Source organism: Apodemus sylvaticus, chromosome X (assembly GCF_947179515.1).
Source record: "Apodemus sylvaticus chromosome X, mApoSyl1.1, whole genome shotgun sequence".
Classification (NCBI taxonomy): Eukaryota; Metazoa; Chordata; class Mammalia; order Rodentia; family Muridae; genus Apodemus; species Apodemus sylvaticus.
Window position 1 is genome coordinate 102,023,725 of NC_067495.1, and position 24,573 is coordinate 102,048,297.

Genomic DNA, 24,573 nt, shown 5'->3' on the forward strand with positions numbered 1-24,573 from the left:
TTGGAGGCTTTTAAAAGCTCTTGCAAGCATTTCTTTTGTGCAGCCAGAACCAAAACCCACTGCCAGAGTTATGCTGGACTCAGGTAGAACAAGTGAATTTTCATAATCTGTATTCTGTGGGAGATGTGATTGCTGACCCCATCAGACATAGCTAGGCCCAAGGCTGACATGATGAGGACAATTTGTTTCTGATGTGTCTTTATCTTAGGGACCAGCCCTCCTGCAGCTGATCCAGTAAAAGAATCCTGGCCACAGTGTAAATGGCAAATAATGGCATAATGTACTGCTTTTCCAGCTAGTATGAACCTTTGGGGGCTTAATACAAAGAAATTCCTGACTGAAGGACTCACAGGCTTTATGGCAAGGCAAGGACCATAGAAGAGGTCATTTAAAATGGCCCAAACCTAATATACCCCTCAGAGCTCATTTTCAGTAAATAACAACCCTGCTTTTCCTATGGACTTCTCTTTTTCTTACTTCCCATATGTAACCCATAAGTATATGACCTTGGTTCAGTCTTCAAAAATACTTCCAGAATGTACTCACTTTGATCATCTTCATTATTATCATCCTAGCCCATGCTAGCATTACATTTTAAGTTTCTCACTGCAATCACAAACACTGCATTTAGACATGCCTAACTGGTCTGACCACTGACCTCCTACACTCTGTTTTGCTCACAGCAGCCAGAGGCATACACACACACATCAAACCCTGTCTACTTAAAACTCATCAGAGGAATGAATTCCAGAGTTCTCACCATGACTTCCAAGGCACTACATGACTCAGCTCTCAGCTGCCTCTTAGAGCATATGCCCTCTGGTCCCCATTCCATCTCTGTATTCCATGTACAGGGATTTCCTCTACACCTCAATCCTATGCCTACCCTGGGGACTTTACCATTATTTTTGTCCAGAAGCTTCTCTCTCCAGATAGACACGTAATATCTCTGCTTTATTTCTTTTTGTGTCCATGATAGGTATTCCCTAACTATAATATGTAAACTACTTCTCCCTCACCTAGAATGTGTTTGTGTGTGTGTGTGTGTGTGTGTGTGTGTGTGTGTGTGTGGTTGTAACCTATACATATGTCCCCAAAGGTATTGAAACCAGTGTCTTGAGGAGATACTCACACCCATGTTTCCTGTAGAATTGCTGACAATAGTCAAGATATGGAATCAATCTAAGTGTCTATAGACAGAGGAATATGCAAAGGAAATATGGTACCTGCATACAACAGAATATTAGCGTGTTTCTAAACGAAGGAAACTCACAAGATTCAGTCTCCAGCATTGCAAGGAGAATCAAAATCAAATTCTGTCATTTGTTACATGGATGAACCTGCAGGGCATTGTGTTACATGAAATAAGCAAGGCACAGAAAGACAAAGACCTCATGCTCTCATGGATACGTGAAGTTACAAAGGCAAAGTAGAATTGTGGTTACCAAAACCTAGTGGCAAGAAGAATGGATGGGGAGATGCTGTTCAGAGAACAAAGTTTTGTGGGTATTTTTTTTAAGATTTATTTTATATACATGAGTTCACTGTAGCTGTCTTCAGACATGCCAGAAGAGGGCATCTGATCCCATGACAGATAGTTGTGAGCCACCATGTAGTTGCTGGGAATTGAACTCAGGACATCTGGAAGAGCAGTCAGATCTCTTAACCACTGGACCAGCCCTCCAGCCCTGAAGTGTTGTTCAGATAGGTGGAATACATTACTTTTTAGATATGTTGCAAAGATGTTTTACTAGTTAATGATAATGTAATTGGAGTTTTGAAAACTGGTAAAATATAATCCTACTTGGGCCATTCTTGCCATTTTCTTGTGTAGTCCTTTACCGTGCTTCTGTTTCTTACAGTAGTCCTCCCTTATCTGCAAGGATATTCCAAGACCTCATGCACAGTACTGAAACACACACACACATACACACAGTTTTCATATGTGTGTGAAAAACATATATATATTAAGGTTTGATTTATAAATTAGGCATAGTAAGAGAGCAATAACAATAGTGTTATGAAATAAATCAATTAAAGAGCTAGATGTGGCACACCCCATTAATCCTAGCATTGGGGAGGCAAAGGCAGATTGATCTCTTTGGTCAAGGCCAGCCTGCTCTAAGGAGCTAGTTCCAGAATGACTGGGGCTACAAAGAAAAACCATCTCAAAAAACAGGGGAATAAAGAAAGAAGGACAGAAAGAGGAAGAGAGAGAACAATTATAACAATGTACTAAAATAAAATTTATTGAAAATGTACTTATTTATTTCTAGAACAAATTGTTTTGAACTAAAGTTAATAATCAGTGACTGAAATCACAGGTGAAAATGCAAGATAGTCATGATAGCACGTGCCTATAATCCCAGAATTTGGATAGTCGAGTAGGAGGACCCGAAGTTCAAGGTCATTTTTGGCTTCATAGCGAGTTCAAGGCCTGTCTGGGCTCTATGAGGCCCTATATCAAAAAAGAGAGTAAAATTACAGAAGGGAATACTACTGTAGTTATGTGCTACCTAAAAGATATTTATTGGGCTGGAGAAATGGCTCAGTGGTTAAGAGCACTGTCTGCTCTTCCAGAGGTCTGAGTTCAAATCCCAGCAACCACATGGTGGCTCACAACCATCTGTAATGGGATCCGATGCCCTCTTCTGGAGTGTCTGAAGACAGCTACAGTGTGCTCTTATAAATAACATAAAAAAATCTTTAAAAAAAAGATATTTACTAGCCTGGCACAGTGCTGCACATTTGTAATTCTAGCACATGGGAAGCTAAGACAAAAGTATCAGTATCACAAGTTCAAGGCCTGGAATATATAGCAACACTCTGTCTCAAAAAAAATTTTTTTTTTACAATTGTCTCTTTGTCCCTGATAGAATAGACATACTGCAAGGCCATGAAATTTGGTCAATTTTGTTTCTGTATCCCTCATCACCTAGAACATTACCAGACCTTCCATAAGCCACTGTTAAATTAATCAAATGCATAAATAAGTCCTCCTAAAGACAAGAGACTTCAGCATGACTCTTGCATTTCCTAGTTGCTAGGCTGTCTGCAGCTCAGCAGAAGACTAGACTCAGAAGAACACTTCACTTGTCCTCCATAAGGGGATTGGGCCCAGGGTGTCCACATAGATACCTAAATCCAGGGGTGCTCAAATTCTTTATTATCATAGCAAATACTTCAAATCATCTCTAGATGACTTAAGATTCTGAATACACAGTAAATGCTATATACGTAGTCGTTACACTGTGTTGTTTTGGAAATGGAGGTAAGAAAAATGTACATGTTCAGCAGAGACCAAGGGTTCGCTATTGTTGTTGATATTTCATGTAATTTTAATCTGTGCTTCGTTGAATGCACAGATGAAAAGCTGTGGGTAACAAGGGTTAACTGTAGTTTACAGTGTTTGCTAATCATGCTTCCTGCTGAATTTTGGGAAAGGTTTCAAGAATAAGAGAAACTGCCTGATTCTTTGGACATTTCATGCAGAATTGAATACACAAAGTGATGCAGCATTTGGGAGTAGAAAGCCAGGGGTGCTGAGCTAAATCGCTCATCTTCCCTCTTCCTTATAGTTCAGAAAGTATGGATGAGTCATTTTGGAAAGCTTTGTTTCCTCTCTCTCAGATCTCAAAAATATTTGTTATAAGTCTCCTTTCTAGGAGCGTACCTGTGAGACAATACGATTATTTCTGGAAATCCTCTGGGAAGTTTGTATTCACACACAACGACGTCTACTATTCAAGTCAATCTCATATTAGGATAACTGAATATGTAAAAATTTAATGTATATGATTACTGAAGATTTTTTTTTGCAAACCTCCTTAGGCTTAGAGAATTTATAATGGGATTCAATTTATCCAAATTCAATTCATGCCCAGCTTTTGCACAGCACAGCAATCATACGGGGAGACAATTAGCACATTGCCTTGTAGCACTTGCCTTGTGCTTAATAGGTAATCCATACCTGTCTATTGACCTCATCGATCAGTCAGCCAAAATATCTCTGTACTTCTATTTTCTTTATTGAGATAGTGTATCACGGTGGTAGTCCAGGCTGGTCTCAAACTCAGCCTCCTGAGTTCTTGGGATTATGGGTGTGGACCAGCAGATCCAGTTGTACTGAGAGAGACAATCTTAACTCTAATATTACAAAGGAATGGAGAACTCACCAGCCCTTTGTTCTTTTTTCAGTCCCCTAAATCTGCCTTCATCAGTGCTGCAAAGAAGGCCAAGCTGAGGTCCCATCCTGGGAAGGTCCGATTCTCTGAGCAGGTGGCAATTGGAGAAACAGATGCAGTAAGTGCTGGTCTTGGCTTCCTTCCTCTCTCTTTGGGCAGAATCAATGTAGCTACTGAGTCTCAATCAGGGGCTTCTGGCAGTGGATGCTTTTATGAAAGGGTTGCAGCACAAGGATCCTAGTGCTCTGACTGAGTGGGTACTGAGGAGAGAGAGAGGAGTGTATGACATCCAGAGTGGATTGGGAGGAAGAGAGGAAATAAAACATATTGATTCCCTCTGGATCTTCATGGCACTTAGAGAAATTTCCGTCCCTAGCGCAACAGTGTACACTCAGGGTAAGTGTTCCATAAACATCTTTTGGCTGCTTGATAAAAGCAGGGAGAAAGTAACGGTTTTGTGAAGACCCAGAGAACAAGTGGTTGGTGAAATTGAACTCTCTTCACATTTAAGTGGCCCTGCAATTCCACATCTTGACTGAAGAAGACTGTGCTGATGGGTAGCTGTGTAGCAGCAATGATATAGATTCTGCTTTAAGTCACTAGCTTTTTCTCAGGCACCAGAAGGGATCCAAAAGAAATACCTGCTCCTTGCCACTGGCAACCGTCCTCTGGGGTGAGGGTTAGGGGGATAAGAGGTATAGACTGAGACTACAGCAAATGTGCTGTATGATATCATCTCAAAAAGCAGCTAAGTTTAGCCAGCCCATGCCATGCAGGTGCCAATCTAGGGATTCCTGGCTAGCCCACAGGTTTCTTGCTGTTTGTCAGGGATGCATGCAGTAAGCCATCTACCGAGAGATGCAGATGAGAAGAGGTAGGTGGAGAGCAGAAGTCAGTGTGTCCAGTCGTCATGAAACCTAGCCCAGAACTCCCCCAGAGGATTTGGTGATGTCCTCGTGGGAGGAGAGATTAAGTGGGCACTGGTGTGGTTTTGTAGGATGGGATGGGCTGTCAGGAAGCCTGATCATTTATGTACTAAGACACAGCTGCAGTTGTTGAGAGACAGAGCAGCAGTCCCAGACTGAGCAGAGACAGCAGCAGGATGCCAGGCAGGTTTTGTATGTCTCTGAGGTAGAGCCACCCGGATGAAAGGAGAACGACTAGGAAGCTCAAAGGACACCTAGAAGTCTGTCTAAGGAATTAACACAGGAGCCCATGTCAATCCCAAGAGAAACAGTTAAAGAAAGCGTTAACTGGTTAAAAGACTGATGCTTAGAGAGCAGAGGGAACGGGACTGAGCCCCTGTGGCTCAGAGTGAAGCACATCACAAGGTCCAAGTCACCAGTGAGACACTGAGGGCATAAGCATTGAGTTTGCAAAATATGGACAGATGGATCTGATCCCGCCTCAAAATCACAGTCAAGGAGACTAAAGAGCTCCTGCCCTCCTTTAGTGCTCTTCTCTTCTCCTTCTCTTCCTTCTTCTTGCCCCCAGCCTTCAAGTTCCATACCTCACAGGCCACAGGCAAAGTGAAGAGTCATCTCCAGTTCAACCAGAATAGCAACTGCCTGCCCCCGGGGCAGCTAGGACCTATCCAGAGTTCACTTGTCTCCCGGACAGGCCCCAAGTTTGACTTGAGAGTCTTTGTCTAGGAGAGAAAACACATCCATCTTCCATCCCTCTCAGTTACTGCCCGTGTGGACCATAGCAGTCTGTTCAGACCTGCAGAGTCCAAGTCCAGGTGACTCCAGCCTGCCCCACCGTCCCCTTCCCCTTGTGTTCCAAGGCTTTATTAAGCAGCCAGAACAAAAATAAATCCTGTGGGCGTTCCTTGCCAACTCTATTTTTAAGCAAAATCAATTAAGTAATTATCTGAGTCCAACCCAGTGTGCTAAATAAAACTTGCCACCGTTGAGCATCGTCAGCCTGAGGAGCCTGGGCCTCTGGGTCTGGCAAGAGTGGGCATCTTAGGATCAGCAAGGCCTGGACATCATCACCGCACGTTTCCAAATTGATATCCGTAGTTTCCCTCTTTGGTTGGATCCCATCCAACTTGCCTCCTGGCTCCCCATCACTGTCAGCCACACCCAAGCTCGGGACTTGCATCTTTGATGCTTTATCCACAACAGCTGCTGGATCTGAAGTGTTCTACTCAGGCTTCTCTGCTCATCTATCTCATTCAAAACTCAGAACCCAATTGGCCTTCCACAGAAGCCTTGCCCTCCTTATACCAGGTACTTTGTTTGAGGGTCATAATCTTCATCCATGACAGGGAATGGCAGCAAGAATTCAAGTTGGACTCATCTATCTATCTATCTATCTATCTATCTGAAACAGAATCTCACTGTGAACCCTGGCTATCCCAGAATTCCCTACGTAGGCCAGGCTGACCTCCAACTCACAAAGATCTAGCAGCCCGTACCTCCCCAATGTCAGAATTAAAGATATTTGCACCTGCCAGGGCCATCTTAGGACCTCTACCTTTGCTGTAGCTCTCTGGATGCTCAGGGTTAGCTAAGTATGCAGTCGAGGCTCTGTGGCTGCCACTGAGTTAAAGGATCTGGCCACTTAGACACTGCAATTAACCATAGAACAGACGATGCTAGCCCAGGAATGTGTGCATCCTTCTTGTGCAAATCTAATCATTCAAGTAAGCATATAGTAAGCGCTTACTGTTCATTCATTTAGCAGGCACTTACTTAACACCAACTATGTGTGGGCCATGCTATTAATTGCTGGCACCATAACGATGACTGAATGCGGTCTTTGTGCTCTGAGTTTACGGTTTGATTCTAAATGACAAATATTCTTCGAAATATTGCTGGAAGCTATGGAGATACATGTTTGTAGTCCTAGTATACAGATCGTTAAAAAGAAGCCAGCCTAGGTAGCACATACATTTATCTAAGCACTGGGGCATTGGAAAAAGAGAGTTGTGAGTTTGTGGATAGCCTGGGCAACATTGGAAGACCCTGTCACATTCACAAAATGTGTGTGTTGCTGAGCAGTGGTGACACACACCTTTAACCCAGCACTCTTGAGCAGAGCCAGGCAGGCAGACCTCTATGAGTTCAAGGTTAGCCTGGTCTACAGAATGAGTTCCAGGACAGCCAGGGCTATGCAGAGGAAATGCTTCTTCAAAAAAACCAAAAATGAGTGTGTGTGTGTGTGTGTGTGAGAGAGAGAGAGAGAGAGAGAGAGAGAGAGAGAGAGAGAGAGAGACTAAGAAAGGAGTATATAGGTTGCTATAGAAAAACATGGGAAGACTAGATTCACGGTTTTATAAAATATTTGTTTAAGCTTGATTTTGAAAGTTGAATAGGAGCTTGTCAGAGAGAGAAAGGCAGGGAAAATGGCCATTATTTCGTTGATTTTTTTTTTGTTAATTGAGAAATTCACATTCACTATTTATAAATGAACCCCTGTTCCAGGAAAGCTTCCGCTAAGGAATTATCAGTTGTTCAGAAATGGGCTTTGCCAGTGAGTGCTTTTGAACCAGAATAAATGCAGCCCACTTTCAAAGAGCTTTTGGAAATGTTTGAAAGTATTTTTGGTTATCACAATGGTTTTGTGTGTGTGTGTGTGTGTGTGTGTGTGTGTGTGTGTGTGTGTGTACTATGAGCACTTAGTGTCTCGGAGAAAGAGACGCTGAAATCCCTGAATGATGAATTGTCAGAGATGCGGAGGCAGGAAAGAAGTGAGGTATCTAGCGATGGTAGGACTTGAATCTAGAGAAGCAGAAGGGATCCAGAACTAAAATGGCCTTAAAGAACCAGGCATGGTGGGACACACTGTTAGTCTCAGCGCTTGGGAAGCAGAGGCAGGTAGATCTCTGTGAGTTCTGGCTAGCCTGCTCCACTCAGTGAGTTCCAGACTGAGGCTACCTAATAAGAACCTGACTCCAAAAAGCAAAAAAGAAAAGGACCCCGAGGAGCTAGCAAAGTTGTTCAATGGTAGAGTATTTGCCTAGCATGGAGGCTTTGAACACCATCTCAAGCATCAGAGAGTGGCAGAAAAAAAGCATTGTGAAGGGTCTGGTAGGAAAAGAAGTCTGGAGATAGACTGGGGTGTGTAAAGTAGTCTGCAAAGAAAACCTTCCATGCGTAATTCATACTGTGTATAATGGTCTCTACTGATCCAGAGCTTCAAACTGCAGTAGAATATAAATATCCCATGAGAGAATAGGGAGGAGTGGATTTCAATATGGCTCAGCATCTTGGGGATTTTGTTCTTGTCTGCCTATAGCATTATTAATGATTCGGTCCTTCCCCTGTCTCTTCTCACCCTGTTTTGGCCCCCTACCTCGATCACCATCTTTCCTTTCCTTTCTACAAATGCCCCTGTCTTCCCCCACCTTTCCTGTGTATCCATAGAAAATGATGAAGAAGGAAGCTCTCCTCCTCATCCCCAACGTCCTGAAGGTTTTCCTAGAAAATGGGCAGATCAAGTCATTCACATTTGATGGCCGGACCACTGTTAAGGTACGTAAGGAATCCCCTCACCTGGGGTACCTGTTTGTTTGTGTTCCTCTGAGATCACTCACGATAGCTTCACTGCTGGAACAAGATTGCTTTTGATCTCTCTATGCTCTAGAGTGCACGGCTGCACAAACATAATCCTCAGATGAGGCTGGGAGTAGGAAATTGCATGCCCAGCTGTGTGCTAATTATTGTAAAAATGCGTGTGTCCGCGCATGCGCCAGTGCATGCACATGAATGCACATCTGCTTGTCAACTACTTTATGTTCATACACGGGGTCCTTCAGGACTCTTAGGAGCTAAACAAAGGGAAGGTCATTAAGCCATTTATAAAGCCAAAGTGATTTATATTGATACAATAACACCTACACAAGTTTACATAGAGAAATAAACAAATGCGATCTCTTGGGAGACTAGCTTACCCATGTCTTGCTTTTTAAATAACAACCAAATCTTAAGCACTGAAGCAAGACTTGAGAAGTCCAGCCACAGCCCTTTGGCTATGCTTTTCACAGGAAGAGCAATTACTGAACTGTGATTCTTAACAGCTCAGCCAGGCGTCAAAAAGTCCTAGTGATTCTCTTAGTCCTGAAGAGTGGAGGTGGTGATATGATTTTCCCGAGGTTAACTCCGCACCGGGACAAAATTATCTATCCCTGATTCTTCTGGACTCTTGCCAGAAGGAGAACACCCTCCTAAGAACGAAATTTTTTATGCAACCAAGGCTGTCCAGATTGCTGGGCAGGCTTGACACCTGCCCAGGAAACTTAACCGTTCCCACAGTTTTCCTGCGGTTCCCATGCAAGGACCAAGAGGACCCTATAAATAAATAGTCCCATCAGGCATGGTCACACAAGCCTGTAAGCCTAGTATTCAGGAGGCTAAATCCAGAGAATTACAGGCTGGATGTCAGCCTGTGCTACAAGGGGAGATCCTTTTGGAAGGAAATCAGGGAGAAGGGAAGGAATACACTTAGCCAGAAAACTCTGGTTTGGAGGAATAATCAGGTGCTCAGAATGGCCTCACCAGTGTTTTCTACCAGAGTTTATTGACCATTCCTATATTGGTTTGAGGAAGATCTAAGTGTGTTTTGGACTCATCCCATGATATATCATGCTACTGACACTTAGTGTCTCAAGGTCAGAGATGGTAAGTGTCCTTTGAAGGACAGTACAGATCCTGAACGATTAATTGTCCTGCCCAAAGTTTCTTTGGAAGACTTAGACCTAGGTAGGTATCTCTAAGGAGTCTAAGTAAGACCCAAGTGTACTCCTTAAGAAGTTGTGGCATGATCTCTTGGCTATGGAACATCTTAAGCTATGAAAGGAAACATTGAAATATAACTAGGCCACCCAGTTTGCCAGAATCTCCCTTAGTGTTTCTTCAAATTTAATATACCCATTGCCGATTTGTCAATACCCAAAGTGTACTGACCAACCTTTCTTAATCATAGAGCTCAGAACACTCCTTACCTCACAATGCCACTACCATTGTGGCTTCGAGACAGCGTCAACCTTTGGCACTCAGTCTTACTTAGCATTTCAGCAAAGGTGCATGGCTATTCATTAGAACTTTGACAGTCTTTCAAGTCACTTGTCCCAAAGAAAAACATGGATGAAATGACAGTCTGGTATCGTGGCAGTAAAACATTTAACATCAGTTGACAATCACTGGCTTGGCTGTTCATAATCTCAATGCAACTTAACTGCAAAAAAAAAAAAAAAAGTCACATCTGTCTATGCCAGGGTTCTGGTAACACTTGAGCCTCTGTAACTACATGAATAGCACAAAGAAATCCTCTCAAGTACCCAGCACTTTGCAGCCCGCTGTTCAAATGAGTGAGTATCTCACACAGAAGGGATGCTTTGGCAGCTCTGGCCATCAGAGAGCTCTGAACTCCCAAGCCTGCTTCCCTCCAGCCATTGGGGATTGAGACATGCTGACTGTGTAAACATATACACTGTAGTGTGTATGCTGAAGCCACAGCAAATATATGGCAAAAGCCTCAAAAATGACATTTGAGCAGCCCCCACGAATATGTTCTCAGGCGTCCTAGTATTAAAAGTAGGTCAGCAGAGCAGACGGAGCCCAAAAGTAGTCAGATCTATGACTGTACTCCAAACACGTGACATTGTTCCTCTTTGTGGACACATTTTTCAAGATGCTAAATTGATCATCTATAAAAGCTAGCTATGGCCCAAAATGAACATTTTGCCAGTAGCTCAAGTCATTTGATTTAGATTATGAATCTGGAAATAAGTATACTTCTTAATCACAGAAATGTAGCTTTGACTTTTGCTTATTCCTAAGCATTGACAGACAAACCCAAATGGACATTCTGACTTAAGAGAGGTAAGCAGAGAACCTGGCCCTCCATAAGCATTCATGGAATGATTTATCTAATAGAGGGGGACAGAGTGGGAAGACGGAGAGATGAAGGTACAGAGGGAGGAAGGAAACAACCTTCATTTACCATATGTCAGAGTGGGGAGATTCAGGGACATACACTTGCCCTTCCTGAACTTTTGGTGTTTCTCAGGGCCCAGGCCCACTAGGTAGCACTTATGAGGCCCTTTACTGGTCCCATAATTCAGTAACTGGGCCACCACAAAGGCTTCCACAGGACTATTGTGCTTCATTTCCAATATTTCCTCGTGTGTTCTTCGAATCAGAAAAGATCCCCTCTCTCAAGCCTCTTTTCCTTCTTCAGGATGTGATGGCAACTCTACAGGACCGTCTCTCCCTGAGGTACATTGAGCATTTTGCTCTTGTGCTTGAGTATACCGGGCCAGAACAGAATCACAAGTTTCTCATTCTCCAGGACAAGCAGCCCCTGGCTTATGTAAGTCATCCCTTGATTCTGGCATCAATGACACTGCTTATCTAGAAAATTTATCATGGTGGAGTTAGCCAGCTCCAAGAAGTCATAGTTCCAATCTGAGTTGGAGTGTGTGTATGTATGTGTGTATGTGGATATGTGTGTATACATATTATGTATGTGCATATGTGTGTATGTATGTATGTTCCTATATGTGTTTATGTGTATATATGTGGGTGTGTATGTATGTGTGTATGTGTACTTCTGTGAATGGAACAAAAGACTTGTATATCAATCTTTCTCTGAGCTACAGCCTAGCCTTACCTGAGAGGGTTACTATCCATCTCCAAAGAACCTCTGATGCCCTTTGTGACCCAACAAAGGCATTTGTCTTGGTCTTTATTGGCAACTCTCCTTTTTCCTGGAAACACTGCCTACTAGACCCTTCTGATTCCTAATAAGAAACTTGGCCTCTTAGATGAGGCTGTGATACAGAAAGATCAGAAGTAGAATCAAATGATAGTTAGGAATGGACTGCATAGGATCAAAAACAGGTGGCCTCTATCATCTTCCAAAGTAGAAGAGAACAAATTATCTCATCCCTCTAGCTACACTGTATGGGAAAAGACTGTTGAAAATCTAGGATCACTGTATGGGATTTCACCCATAGCAAGCCAACGGAAAACATCACAGAAATGAGTAGGGCAGTCAGTATTCCATGGTAGGGTGGGAAAAAGCAGAAGGGGGAAAGTTAGGAAGATAGAGCACTTAGAAAATGTGTGGAAACCAAACAAAACCCATAAACCCAGCCCAGCAACACAGCACACATGAGAAACTAGGCAGGAAGATCTGGAGTTTGAGGTCAGCCTAGGCCTACCTACAGTAGCCCAAGCTACAAAGCAAAGAAACAAGGCTTGGGATGTCGCTCATTGGTATAATATTTGTCCAGCATGCACCAGACCTTATTGATCCTTCTTGCTATTGGGTATGATGACACACACTTTAATCTCAACAACCCTTGGAGGTAGAAGCAGGAAGATGAGAAATTCAAGGTCATCCTAGACTGGATGTGAGTTTGAGTGAAAGGCATGCCTGAGATACATGAGATCCTGTCTCAAAACAAAGAAGACAGACACACATAGAAAAAGAATGTAGTTTTCAAAAAAAAAAAAAATCAAGTTTCAGCTCAAATACAATCCAAGGTGGTATCTGATTAGAGAGCTGAAGCACCATCTATCCTACCCAATAAATAATCCTCTGAGTCCATTTGGCTTCTTGTATCACAGGAGATTTCAAACTTCTTTATTATAAAAATTTCAACATTTTACCAGTATTTTGCCAGTATGCTTTATCTGTATCTCCAACTGTAGTTTACATTCTTTGATTTGAACTCTTTAAGCATCAAATAGTCTGTTAGACACTAAGCATGTCTGCAAGGAGAAGCTGATAAATCTCAGGAGCCCTCTCTTCCTAACTCCCATCTTGGCACTTAGAGTAAGTTCATTTGTAGAGGCAGTGAGACAACAGGGTCTTGCCCAAACTGCCCTCAAACTTGCGATGATCTTTACCAGTACCAGGATTGTAAGCATGAGCTACCATATAGACCCCATTCTTGATAAAGACCATGTCCTTAATAAGTGATGAAAAAAAAGTGTTAGGCATAGCCAGGCATGGTAAAACACACCTTTAATCCTAGGACCCAGAAAACAAAGGAAGGGAGCTCTCTATGAGTTCAAGGCCAGCCAATCTACATAGAAAATACCAGGCTAACCAGATCTACAAAGTGAGTTCCTGTTAAAAAATAAAAGTTTCATTGATAAGTTAACAATAAAACACACAGTAATTATAAAGCTATACTATAATAAAAGTTATGAATTTCCTATTTTAGACTGAGGTTGTCCATGGATAACACAAACTAGGGAAAATAAAACCCAGGATGAGAGAATGCTTGATATGAATTTGCCACGTTTGAGACAAGAGTAGGAAACAATAGCTCATCCTTAAGCACTATTTTAAGAAGCTGACAAGCTGCCTGCCAGCCCCCCCCTCCAGTCATTGATTCTATGATTTCTTCCCCACACTCTCCCCACTGGGTCTCAGGTCGTGCAACGGACACACTACCATGGAATGAAATGCCTCTTCCGAATAAGCTTCTTTCCCAAGGACCCAGTGGAGCTGCTACGTCGAGATCCTGCTGCTTTCGAGTACCTATATATCCAGGTAGGATCTGGCTTGGGAACACAAAGATAGATGGACAAGCAAACAGGCAGGCTGTTCTGCAATCACAATGAAGTTACTATGTAAGTTCATCCTTTAGCTTGCTCTGAAGGCCCTTTCCCCTTCGGAAGGTCCATGGTCAAGTTGGCTGGTCTGGTGACTTGAATCTGACTGTCAAAATTCTCTCTACTTGTCTACCCAGAGCCCATCAGTTTTCAGAAACAAACAACCCCAGTAATTCTGGTACTTCCACAGAATTCCAAGGTTTGACAAGTTCTTTTGGGGTCAGAAACTCTCAACCTCCAATACCTAGGTTGAGTAAGGAGATGATTTTGACCTTACTCCATCCAGAAACATTTATTTGAAGCCACACTCTGGGTAAAGTCTTGACAATCAGAGGCAAAGGAAGAATAGACTTCTTTCAATAGATCTAGTTCATATATCTATAAATAAAACCTCAGCAGAGTTCAGTGTCAATGACATTCAAGAAGCAGTCTTCCAGACCTACATGAGAGAAAGACAATGAAGGTGTCACAGAAGAAAAGATATGTGTATACCCTTAGCTGTGAAGTAAATGTTTGCTATGTAGTAAGTAGAAAAGAGAGGCCATATTCCGAGCAAGAGCCCTTGCACTTTCAAAGGCATACAGACAAAAAAAAATGCAAGTGATTTATTGCAGCTTCAGTACAGGATGTAAGAAGCAATAGAAAATGAAATTGGAGAGCTAGGGAACAGGGAGTGAATGCTTGGGAAGCCATGAAGAGAATTGAGTTTATTCTGGAATCTGGGCAGTGCTTCTCAGAATATGGGCCCTGAACCAACAGCATCATCAACTGGATACTAGTTAGAGATGCAAATGATTAGTCCTAATCCCAATGGTTTGTTTTAACACGCTCAATGGAATTAAAAAAAAAACACACACAAATCAGGGTCTCATGTATCTCAAGCTGACCCCAAATGCACTGTGTATCTTGAAGATAACCTTGAACCTCTGATACTCCTGCTACCAGGTAGACCAGAGCCAGGTGCTGGGTCTACAGGCAGGTGCCATCACATTCAATTCTCCATGAGAGTTTAGAACTCTCCTTGTCAAAGCCTTTGAGACAGTGGAACTACTTCAGGAGAGTAGTTCCTTAGGCATGCCTGCACATTAAAATTACTTGGGAGGGTGCTGAAGTGATAGCTCAGTGGTTAAGAACATTGGGTGCTCTTCCAGAAGACTTGGGTTCAGTTCCCAGTACCCACCATGGTAGTACACAACTATCTGTAATTCCAGTTTCAGGGGATCCAAGGCCTAGAGATAATTTAAAAATTATCCAGGATATGTGCAGTCAAGGTAAAGAAATCATGCTGAGAAGCAGGTAAGAATGCCAAAAGGAGCATCATCTGGTCATCATCCAAAGGAAAAATGATGTCCAAAATCAGGGCTGTGATTGGTTGTGTATGGATTGGGATTCCAGGGAGATTTAAAGGTTTTGATTTGCTGAGTATCAGTGAGAGATGTGAGTGAATAGAGTACCATGAATTTGGAGATAAAATAAGTTCCTTTTAGGGCATGTTGGGTTTTAGGTGCCCACAGAACATATGCAGCACTTGATGAGATAAAAAAACTTAAACTTCATCTGTCTCCGAGGGTGACAGACATCTGGGACATTGTGGTTGTCATCTCTGCCCTTTCTGGCAACCTAAGATGTTAGGAATATTTCTCAGCTTCAAGTTCATTTGCCAAACCTCTAAGGGGACAATGAGTTGTACAGTTTAGTTCTCATTTTGTTTGCCTTGAGTTTCTTCCTTCAAACTTCTGTGTATTGCCTTGGTTCTAATATTTTGGAATTTGATGACAAGCTCATGCCCAGAATATTTCTCCACTTTGTGATAATGTGGAAATCATATGGATTTTTCCTTTTAAGAAATCAGTTTTTTAAACTGGGGTCCAATTAACACATAACACACTACACATGTTTAAAGTGAACACTATGATAAACTTTCACCCACAGCCATCACCACAATGAAAATATTGAACATATCCAATATTCACTGACATTTCCTCGGACTCCTTTGTAATTCATCCCCCAGGCAACCTCTGACTGGCTTTCTGTCACTATAGATTTGTTTTCATTCCCAAGAGTTTATGCAAATTACACCATACAATATGTATACTTATTTTGATCTGGCTGATTTTCCTCAGTTATAAAGATTTTGAAGTCCATCCATATTGTTGACTGTATCAATAGTTCATTTTTCTTGTTGGGTAGTATTCATGGTAACAGAATTTGTTACACATGTTGATGGTCTATTTCCAGATTTGTGCTATTACAAATGCAACATATATGAGTAGCCATGTCCTAGTCTTTACATAGACATGTGCTTTCTTTGCTCTTGGGTAAATAGCTAATAACAGAATGGTGTGATCAGTTTCTGAAAAAAAAATGTTAATACTATTTTTCCAAGTGGCTGCACCATCTAACATTCCTACCAATCATGTATGGTATAGAAGTAGTTCTAGCTTCTCCACAATCTTATCAACTCTTGGTATAGTCAGTCTTTTCCTTTTACTTTAATCATTCTAATAGTGTATAGTAGTACCTCTTTAAGTTTTCCATTTGCATTATCCTAGTACCTAATGGTATTGGATAATTTCTATGTGTTCACTTTTTGTGTATTTTCCATGATGAAATGTCTGTATAAATCATTTGCCTGCCTTTTTATTGGCTTATTTGTTTTCTGATTATCAAGTTTTGAGAGTTCTTTATGTATTCTGGAAACAAGTCATTTGTTGGATATGTTATTTGCAATTATTTCCTCCCAGTCTGTGTCTTGCCTTTTTGGTCTCTAAACAGTGTCTTTCACAAAGCAGATGTTTGAATTTTGATGAAGTCAAGTTTGTTAATCTTTTCTTTTATGGATAGCATTTCTAGTGTCATATCTAGGAAATATGTGGCCATCTAATGCATCTGTGTGTATTCATGTGTGTATGTGTGTGTGTGTGTGTAAGTGTGTGTGTATATTGAGGCTCCACTCATTGAAAACCCTAACTTTTCCTCACTGAATTGCCTTCATACCTTTATTCAAAAGCAGTCTATAAGTAATAAAACACCTAAACATAGTGGGAAAGGAGTTATCTATGTATCCGTAGATCTATTTTGCAACTACTATCCCATTCCACTGATCTACCTGTCTATCCCTATACCAAAAACACATTCTGTTGATAGCTAGAACTTTACAATAAGTCTTCAAATCAAGTAGTGTTTGTCCCCAACTTTGTTCTTCTTTTGAAAACTGTTTTTATTCTAGGTCCTCTGCATTTTTTTATGGAAATTATAGAACTGGTTTGTCAATTTCTACTAAAAGTCTTAACATGATTTGGATTGGAATTGTGCAGAAGCTGTAGATTGATTAAGATAGAATTGATTGCTTAACAATACTGAGTCTTCCAGTCCATGAACAAAGTATTTCTACATTAACTGGTGTCTTTAATTTTTCTCAGTAATGTTTTCTACGTTTTTGGTATATAACTTTCACATATTTTGACAGGTTTATTTCTAATTATAATTTATTCTGATATCATTATAAATTATTTTTATTTTGTTGTTGCTGCTGCTGCTGCTGTTTTTGAAACACAGTTTCCTTCTGTAACTCTGGCTGGTCTGGAACTGTTTAGCCTATGCTTCTATTGAACTTGAGATCCATGTTCCTACCCTAGCCTTTCAAGTACTGGGATTATAGGTATACGCCATCATACCCAGAAATAATTTAGATTATTAGTAACATGTAGAAATACACTTTTATTGTAATCTTATGCCTTGTAACTTTGCTGTACTCAGTGAATTGTTTTAGTAGATTTTTATAGACTCTACTAGATTTACTGTATAGATAAATGTTAAGTGTCAGTTTTCTTCTCATTCACTCACCTTTTTGGGTACAGTCTTAATCTTGACCAGGTCAGCATAGAACTCACTGTGTAGCCTAGGCACTTAGCCTTCCAATTCTCATGCCTTGGCCTCCAAATTACTTGATGAGCTACTATTAGGCATGAGATAGCACTCTCAGCTGAAGTATTCTTTGTGTGTGTGTGTGTGTGTGTGTGTGTGTGTCTTTTCTTTTGCTGTAGTGATAGGACTGTGGCTTTTTAGTCCCATGGCCCCTTGTGTAACAACCTCAACCAAAGGACAACTGTGAAGGTGGAGTCATTGATAGCTAGTCATTGATACTGACCCTTAGAATTTAGAACACTGTCATACACTTTACTATCGACTATTAGGTATTCCTTCTAAGCCAGTATAAGGAATATTGACTCATCAATATTTTTGTCCTCTGGACCTCAAGGAACAGAATGTTTGCTCCATCTCTGCAATCAACCACTCACCCTGGGCTTCTGGATCAGAGTCCCACAGAGAGACTCCCCCAGTGTCTTTCTCTCCTTGTTCTCATCTAAACTAGTAGAAGAGCCTGGTATGGCTCATGATTGAGTACAGGACCCCTAAAAAGGTGAGGTGTCTCTTATAACACAAGGATGAAAGGGAATGAGCCAGGTCCCACTTGCATGGTAACCTGGATTTTTCTGCCCACTGTGTCTTGTTATGTGACCTGCCACTAAGAAGTGTCTAATATTTGTTGAACCAAGCAAATAGTGTACCTGTGACCCAAGGCTCCCCTGTTATCTCTTCCCCAAGGGCAGTAGCTCCCTCTTTCATTTATCTATCATGTCTTGCTGGTAGCATGATTCTTTTCTGGGGTCTAAGGGGAGCTGTAAGGGAAGGGATGTGTCCTTGAACTGATGGATTTGGTCTGCCCTCTCTCACAGAGTCGTAATGATGTTATCCGAGAACGCTTTGGAATGGAACCTAAGCCAGAGATGCTTTTGGGCCTTGCTGCCCTTCACATCTATATCACTGTCTCAGCCACTCGGCCTAGTCAGAAGATCACACTCAAGAATGTGGAGTGAGTTGCGAAAGGGCCCTTCTGGCGGGAACAACTAGCCTGGTGTAAGAAGGTGGAATTGTTGAGCTGTGCTCCGTTTGTCAAAGTCATGGGCACTCTATGGGGGCTAGGAATTTGAGTTCCTGAGGTCTACCCCATCCAAGTCCCATACTTCAGAGCTATAGTTTCTGCTGTGTGAAGATCAACAGTTTGCCTGTCTTTCTCCTTCTTTCTCTTCTTCCTAGTCTCCGTTGCTCCATCTCTACCTCTCTGAGTTACTCAGATTCTTTCTGACCATCTCCCTCCCTTGATCCCACTTTGTGTCTCTCACTAATATCCTGATTTTCTTTTGTTTTTAGGAAGGAGTGGGGCTTGGAACCCTTTCTTCCCCCCTCCCTCTTGCAGGGCATCAAAGAGAAGAACCTTCGGAAGTCTCTCTCTCAACAGCTGAAGGCCCACCAAATGCATCCTTCTAGCAGCACCAAGGTACCCAGAGGAAGCCATTGGGCACCATGTTCAAATACTAAAGGCCTCAGAGGGGTCCTGGGTGGTACTCTGGGGATCCCCACTACTCCTGACTCAAGTGCACACTCTGTAGCTCTTTCTTACTTGGGGGCATATGCCATTATTCTTCCTGACTCAGGCACATATCTAGCTTGGCCAGGGGTGGGGCAGTTACAGAAAGGAGTTAGCTCCAAATCTAAACTTAGCCCAAATAGGCTTAGCAATAGGTCGCTGCAAGCCACTGTGTCCTTGAAGCAAAGGAGCAATGAATGAGGAAGGTCATTCTTGGGATCTTGCCCCAATTAGTACCAATTGAGCACCTGTCCTGTGGAAGGCACTGGCCCCTAAGGGATGCACATATTTTCCATGAGAGTGACTTCACTGCGCACCCCCCCCTAGCTTTCTAATCCACCAGTGCTAGAGGAGGAAATCTAAGGAAATAAAAACCCAACACAAAAGTGGGACCACTACCGCACTATCCTCGGCATTCCATGAAGTGGACACAGAAGTCTTTGCCTCTTGAGGGGCTCCTTTTCCCCACCTCCCCTGGCCCTGCTGAGCCTTCTTAGGCTGCTAACACTCCATCTGCTTGTGCTTCCTGCCCAAGAGGCTGGAGGATGGTGACAAATACTAGACTCAGCATGCAGATGTAGTCAGGAGACACAATCACCCCCATATCTGCCACCCATCCCAGATTTCTTGAATTACCAACTAGTTTCCCTTTTAAGATGCAAATTTCCCCAGAGAGCTAAGCCATTCCCACCTTACTGTGCATGTTTAATCAGATTGGTTCCCACCCCCCTTGACTGAGAGCACCAGTGCTCACCACCATCTCCATAGCAAAGATTTTTTTTTCCCTATGCATCTTCAGTGCTCTGCTGAAGAAAGTCTGGCTTTAGCCCTTGAGTCAGGCATAGTTAAGTAGAGAAATAAAACTATCATCCGCAACACAAAGCAGCAGGCACTGGCACTCTGTTCAGGAGAGACAGTTGCCAAGCCCAGGCTAGGAGAGAAAGAACTGGTATATTTAGTGCCAGAACTGAAACTTGAAAGATGGGCAGATTAGGAGCTTATCTAGATGAATTGCTAGAAGCAGGACTGAAAGGAAGACTTCCCTGAGCTAGGAGATGCATCTCTACAGAGGCCCAGAAATGAGAGTCAGAGCAGCAGGGAAAAGAGTGATAGTTCAGTCTATATGAAGCTACAGAATATTGGAGTCATGGAGATGGTCGAGGTAGAGAAGGGGGATGGGGGTAGGGAGGTTCACAGGAGCCAGTTCTTGAAGGGTTTTTCTGTGCCATAGAAAAGGGCTTACATGTAATCCTAATAAGCAGCAGTGACTCACAGAGGAGTTGAAGCCTGAAGCCAATGTGACTAAATTTACTATGTTTTAGGATGCTCCGACTAGCACTAGGTGGAAGTAACTGAGGGAAAGAAACAGTACCCAAAGCCGTGACATAGGAAGGAATGTCAACGCAATGGTATGGGGCAGATGATATGGATAGATCATTCAAGAGAAAATCAGGGGGTAAAATAAACATGATTTGGTGACTGGTGGCCCTCATGTGAGCGGACAGAGGAAAAGTCCTCTGTCACGGGTTTCTGGCTCAGTTGCCCCAGACAAGCTCAGTTGCTTCCAGAGACCTGGAAGCCCAGCTAAAGAACAGACTTGAGACTCGAGGGGGCTCAGTATGAAAGCGTGGAGTGGGACCCCAAGATTGTATGTGGTAGTGTCAATGGGGCTCTAAGGATCTTAAGAGAGATGCGTAGATTAGGTGGATGTCAGAGTTTGGCGGGAAGTGCTAGAATTAATGCAAGAACAAACGGCGTCAAGTGATGCTTTAGGTGTGATCAAGATGTCTGACGATGGCTTAGAAAGGCAGGTGGAATACTGAAGGTGAGAACCGTGCAAACTGGAACTTCCAGATTTACCCAGACCCCTTCTCCTTCCTATGGAGTAGACTGATGGCTGGCATCTGCCATAGGACGCTGAGACTCCCCTTGGAGGATGTGGGCTTTCTTTTCTGTGCTCCTCTGGATTCTCATTATAGGATGGGTTGTTTCCACAGGGTTCCGCAATTCAAGCAAAGCTCCAGTACCTTCGAATTCTGAATGAACTTCCGACCTTCACTGGTGTTTTATTCAACACTGTAGGCCTGGTCAGTGACACAGTGGGATGGGGGATGGGCAAAGTATGTGTGTTATGTGGGACGGGGAGGAGGGGAACCAGCTCTGTGTTGGAGGGACAACGTCAGTCAGCTCTCATATTCAAAGCATCCAGTATATCTATAGATTCAACCAACTGCAAATCAAAAATAGTCTAAGAAAAAATGTGTTGCTATTGAGCATGTATAGACATTTTTCTTGTCATTATTCTCTAGACATTACAGTATAACAACTATTTACACAATATTTGCACTGTGTTAGGCTTTGTAAGTAATCTTGAGGTGATTTTAAAGGATACATTAGTGTCAGATGTGATGCTGCATGCTTGGAATTCCAGCATCCTAGAGGTTGAAGAACAAGGATTATGAGTTCAAGGTTGAGGCCATTCTGGGATATGTAAGACTTTGTCTCAAAAGAATATAGGTGCAGATGATAAGCAAATACTATCATTTTATATAAGGGACTAAGCAATCATGGATATTAGTATCTGCAACAGAGTCCTGAAACCAATCCCCTATAGATATTGAGGGCCAACTATATCTGCTTTCAATAACTCTTACCCATCCTCTTCTGCCCCTCTTCTTATATTGCAGACTTTGACAACCCTTGACTGCAAAGGGCTCGATAGCAAATATTTTTTGCCTTTTGTTGATAGAGCAAATGTATGTTTGTAGCAGCTAGTCAGCCTTGCTGTCTTAGCATGAAAACAACTGCAGTGTATTAACAAATGGGTGTTGTGATGTGCCAGTAACTAAAGACACAAAAACTTTGAATTTCCTAGAATTTTCATGTGTCAAAAATATGGTTCGTTTGACTTCTTTTCAGCCTCTTAAAATGTTTTGAAATCTTATCTTTAGCCATTGGGACCTATGAAACAGGTGATGGGCCATATTTGGCCCACGGGCCATAGTATGCTGACCCTTGTTCTGTCTCTTTGCCTCTACATACACATACTTCTACAGTCCCCTAGCCCAGGTTTCCTGAGTGGCCATACTGTCCCCTGCCTACCCAGCACCTGCACTGCACAGCAATTCTTTGGGACAGGCCTCAGCTGGCACCGTTCCTAAGACTGCTCCAGTCTAGTTGACCCTGGCAAAAAAAAAAAAAAAAAAAAAAAAAAGAAAGAAAAAGAAAGAAATTCAAATCATCTTACTGATTGGATCCAGGTACTTGTCATGCTCTGTGGAACACGCTGTCAAGCTAGCATGGCATACTGGAGAAAATCTGCTTATCCAAGTGCCTGTAGGCAGACATAAGAGGTTCCTGGGGTGACACTAATAGCAGGGAATCGGGCAGCAGAAGGCTCAGGCTTGATGGCTTCAAGGACTTTGTTAGCTCCATTTAAGGGAATCCAGTGTGCCGGACCTAGAAGCAGTCATTTGTACTAGGGAGATCTGTAGAACACTGAAAGCCCACTGGCTCCTCCCTTCACACATACCCTCAATCTCTCTTTCACCATCCTGCCATTGCCCAGATGCCTCTTGGCCATTCTTTTGAGTCAAGGTTGCTAGCCCACCTGTGAAAGTGTAAATCTGGGGAGACCTTCATTAAGCACCTAAACAACTATGAATGCCTTAGGACAAGTTGGTGGAGGATGGGTAAAAGGCAGGCAGAATACTGCCTAGTTAGGCAAAAACACTGGTTAGAAGCTTTGGGTGGCTTGCAGCAACTGTGGAAAGTACTTCCAGGCTTGATCAGAGAAAGTTCTCCAAAGACACCAGAATAAAGCATAACCTCACAATTTTGTTAGAGCCAGCCCTAATGCAGCTCATTTAACTTACTGTTGTAGCTAAGATGTGATTTGGACTGAGGATCTAGAATCCTGTACTAGGGAGGTTCGAGACCATTCTTTCCCCCCTCATGATTACCTTTTAGACCCTGCCACTGAGCCTCAGGTATTTCTCCTCCCTTCCTCCCACTCCCCACACAACCTCTAAGAACCACCATAATGCGTGTTTTCTCTTTCTCACTGCCTCTTCTGCAACTGGACTTGCCCTCCGCTTCCATCTATGGATGTCGTCTGCCTTGCACACTTGGGCACTAGGACGAGAAGCAGTCAGCCACCACTCTGCTGGTGGGACCCCGTCACGGCATCAGTCATGTTATTGACCTCAAAACCAACCTCACCACTGTGCTGTCCGAGTTCAGCAAGATCAGCAAGATCCAGCTGTTCCGGGAGAACCAAGGAGTAGCCCGAGTGGAGACCAGCATCATGGATGCCAAGGTGAGGCCTGCTTGGATGTGCTGCTTCTCTCCAGAAACAGCCCCTGGGGGACAGGGAAAGAGAGTTGGAGCGTGTGAAGTTAGTGTCAGATACTCTGAAGGGGCTTCTGCCTAGAACTCTTTGTCTTCATCTCTCCTTTCTCCATTTTCTCAGACCCAGCCCACCTAAGATGGATAGTCAGTCATCACATCATAGTTACTGTTCTATTGTTGTGATTCAGATACTGGAATGCCATGACCACCAAGACAACTCATAAAAGAATTCATTTACTTGGGATTTACAGTTTCAGAAAGTTAGAGTCCACGCCTATCATGACACGGTATAATATGGCAGCAGGCAGGCAGGCATGGTACTGGCGCAGTAGCTGGGAGCTTACATCTTGAGACACAGGTACAAGGAAGAGAAAGCTTACTGGGAATGGTGTGGGCTTTTGAAACTTGGAAATCCACCTCCTAGTGACGCATCTCCTCCAGGAAGGCCATACCTTCTAATCGTTCCCAAACAGTTCTGTCTATTGGAAACGACTAAGTATGCAAACCTATGAGCCTATGAGGACGATTCTCATTCAAACCACCACGCAGCACTATGTAGGACTAGAAAATATCAGGCCAACCCAAGTCAGTACACCACAACAAACTGGAGCATGAAGTACAAGCAAAGCCATAGTTTTGCAACTATTCTTGTCACCACACACAGAGACATTTGAATTTATGGCTATCATGGTGGCTTGTGCTTGTACTTGCAGTATTCAGAAGGTTGAAGCAGGAGCATGACTACCACCCTAGTGATTCCAAGCCCAGCCTAGACTATGCGGCTAGCTCAGGCCTCATATGAAAAACAAAGGAAGAAAATAAAATTCGTGTATCTGGGTATGGTGTGGCATACCTGTCTGTATTCACAGCCACTTGGTAGGCCATGAGGAAGGTGAAGTTTTACAGCATGCTTTGGCTACATAGTGAGTGAGTCCAGGTCCCAAAATGATTGTGGCCATTCAATGTGTACAGGCGGATGTGCACATGCAAGTGGAGTCCAGAGGTGTCTTCCATAATGGCTCTCTGCCTT

The 24,573-nt window shown here is 42.8% G+C and overlaps 1 protein-coding gene across 1 annotated transcript in view; it reads left to right on the forward strand.

Annotated features, from left to right (window-relative positions):
• The window catches only part of Frmpd3 (FERM and PDZ domain containing 3), a 69,593-nt gene that overhangs the window by 17,430 nt on the left and 27,590 nt on the right, over nucleotides 1–24,573 (forward strand). Inside the window, exons 4-11 of the mRNA XM_052171729.1 lie at nucleotides 4,198–4,302; nucleotides 8,558–8,665; nucleotides 11,373–11,504; nucleotides 13,581–13,700; nucleotides 18,502–18,638; nucleotides 18,977–19,103; nucleotides 21,191–21,280; nucleotides 23,332–23,511. Of these exons, the coding sequence (XP_052027689.1) occupies nucleotides 4,198–4,302; nucleotides 8,558–8,665; nucleotides 11,373–11,504; nucleotides 13,581–13,700; nucleotides 18,502–18,638; nucleotides 18,977–19,103; nucleotides 21,191–21,280; nucleotides 23,332–23,511 (999 nt within the window). The remainder of the gene's footprint in view (nucleotides 1–4,197; nucleotides 4,303–8,557; nucleotides 8,666–11,372; nucleotides 11,505–13,580; nucleotides 13,701–18,501; nucleotides 18,639–18,976; nucleotides 19,104–21,190; nucleotides 21,281–23,331; nucleotides 23,512–24,573) is intronic.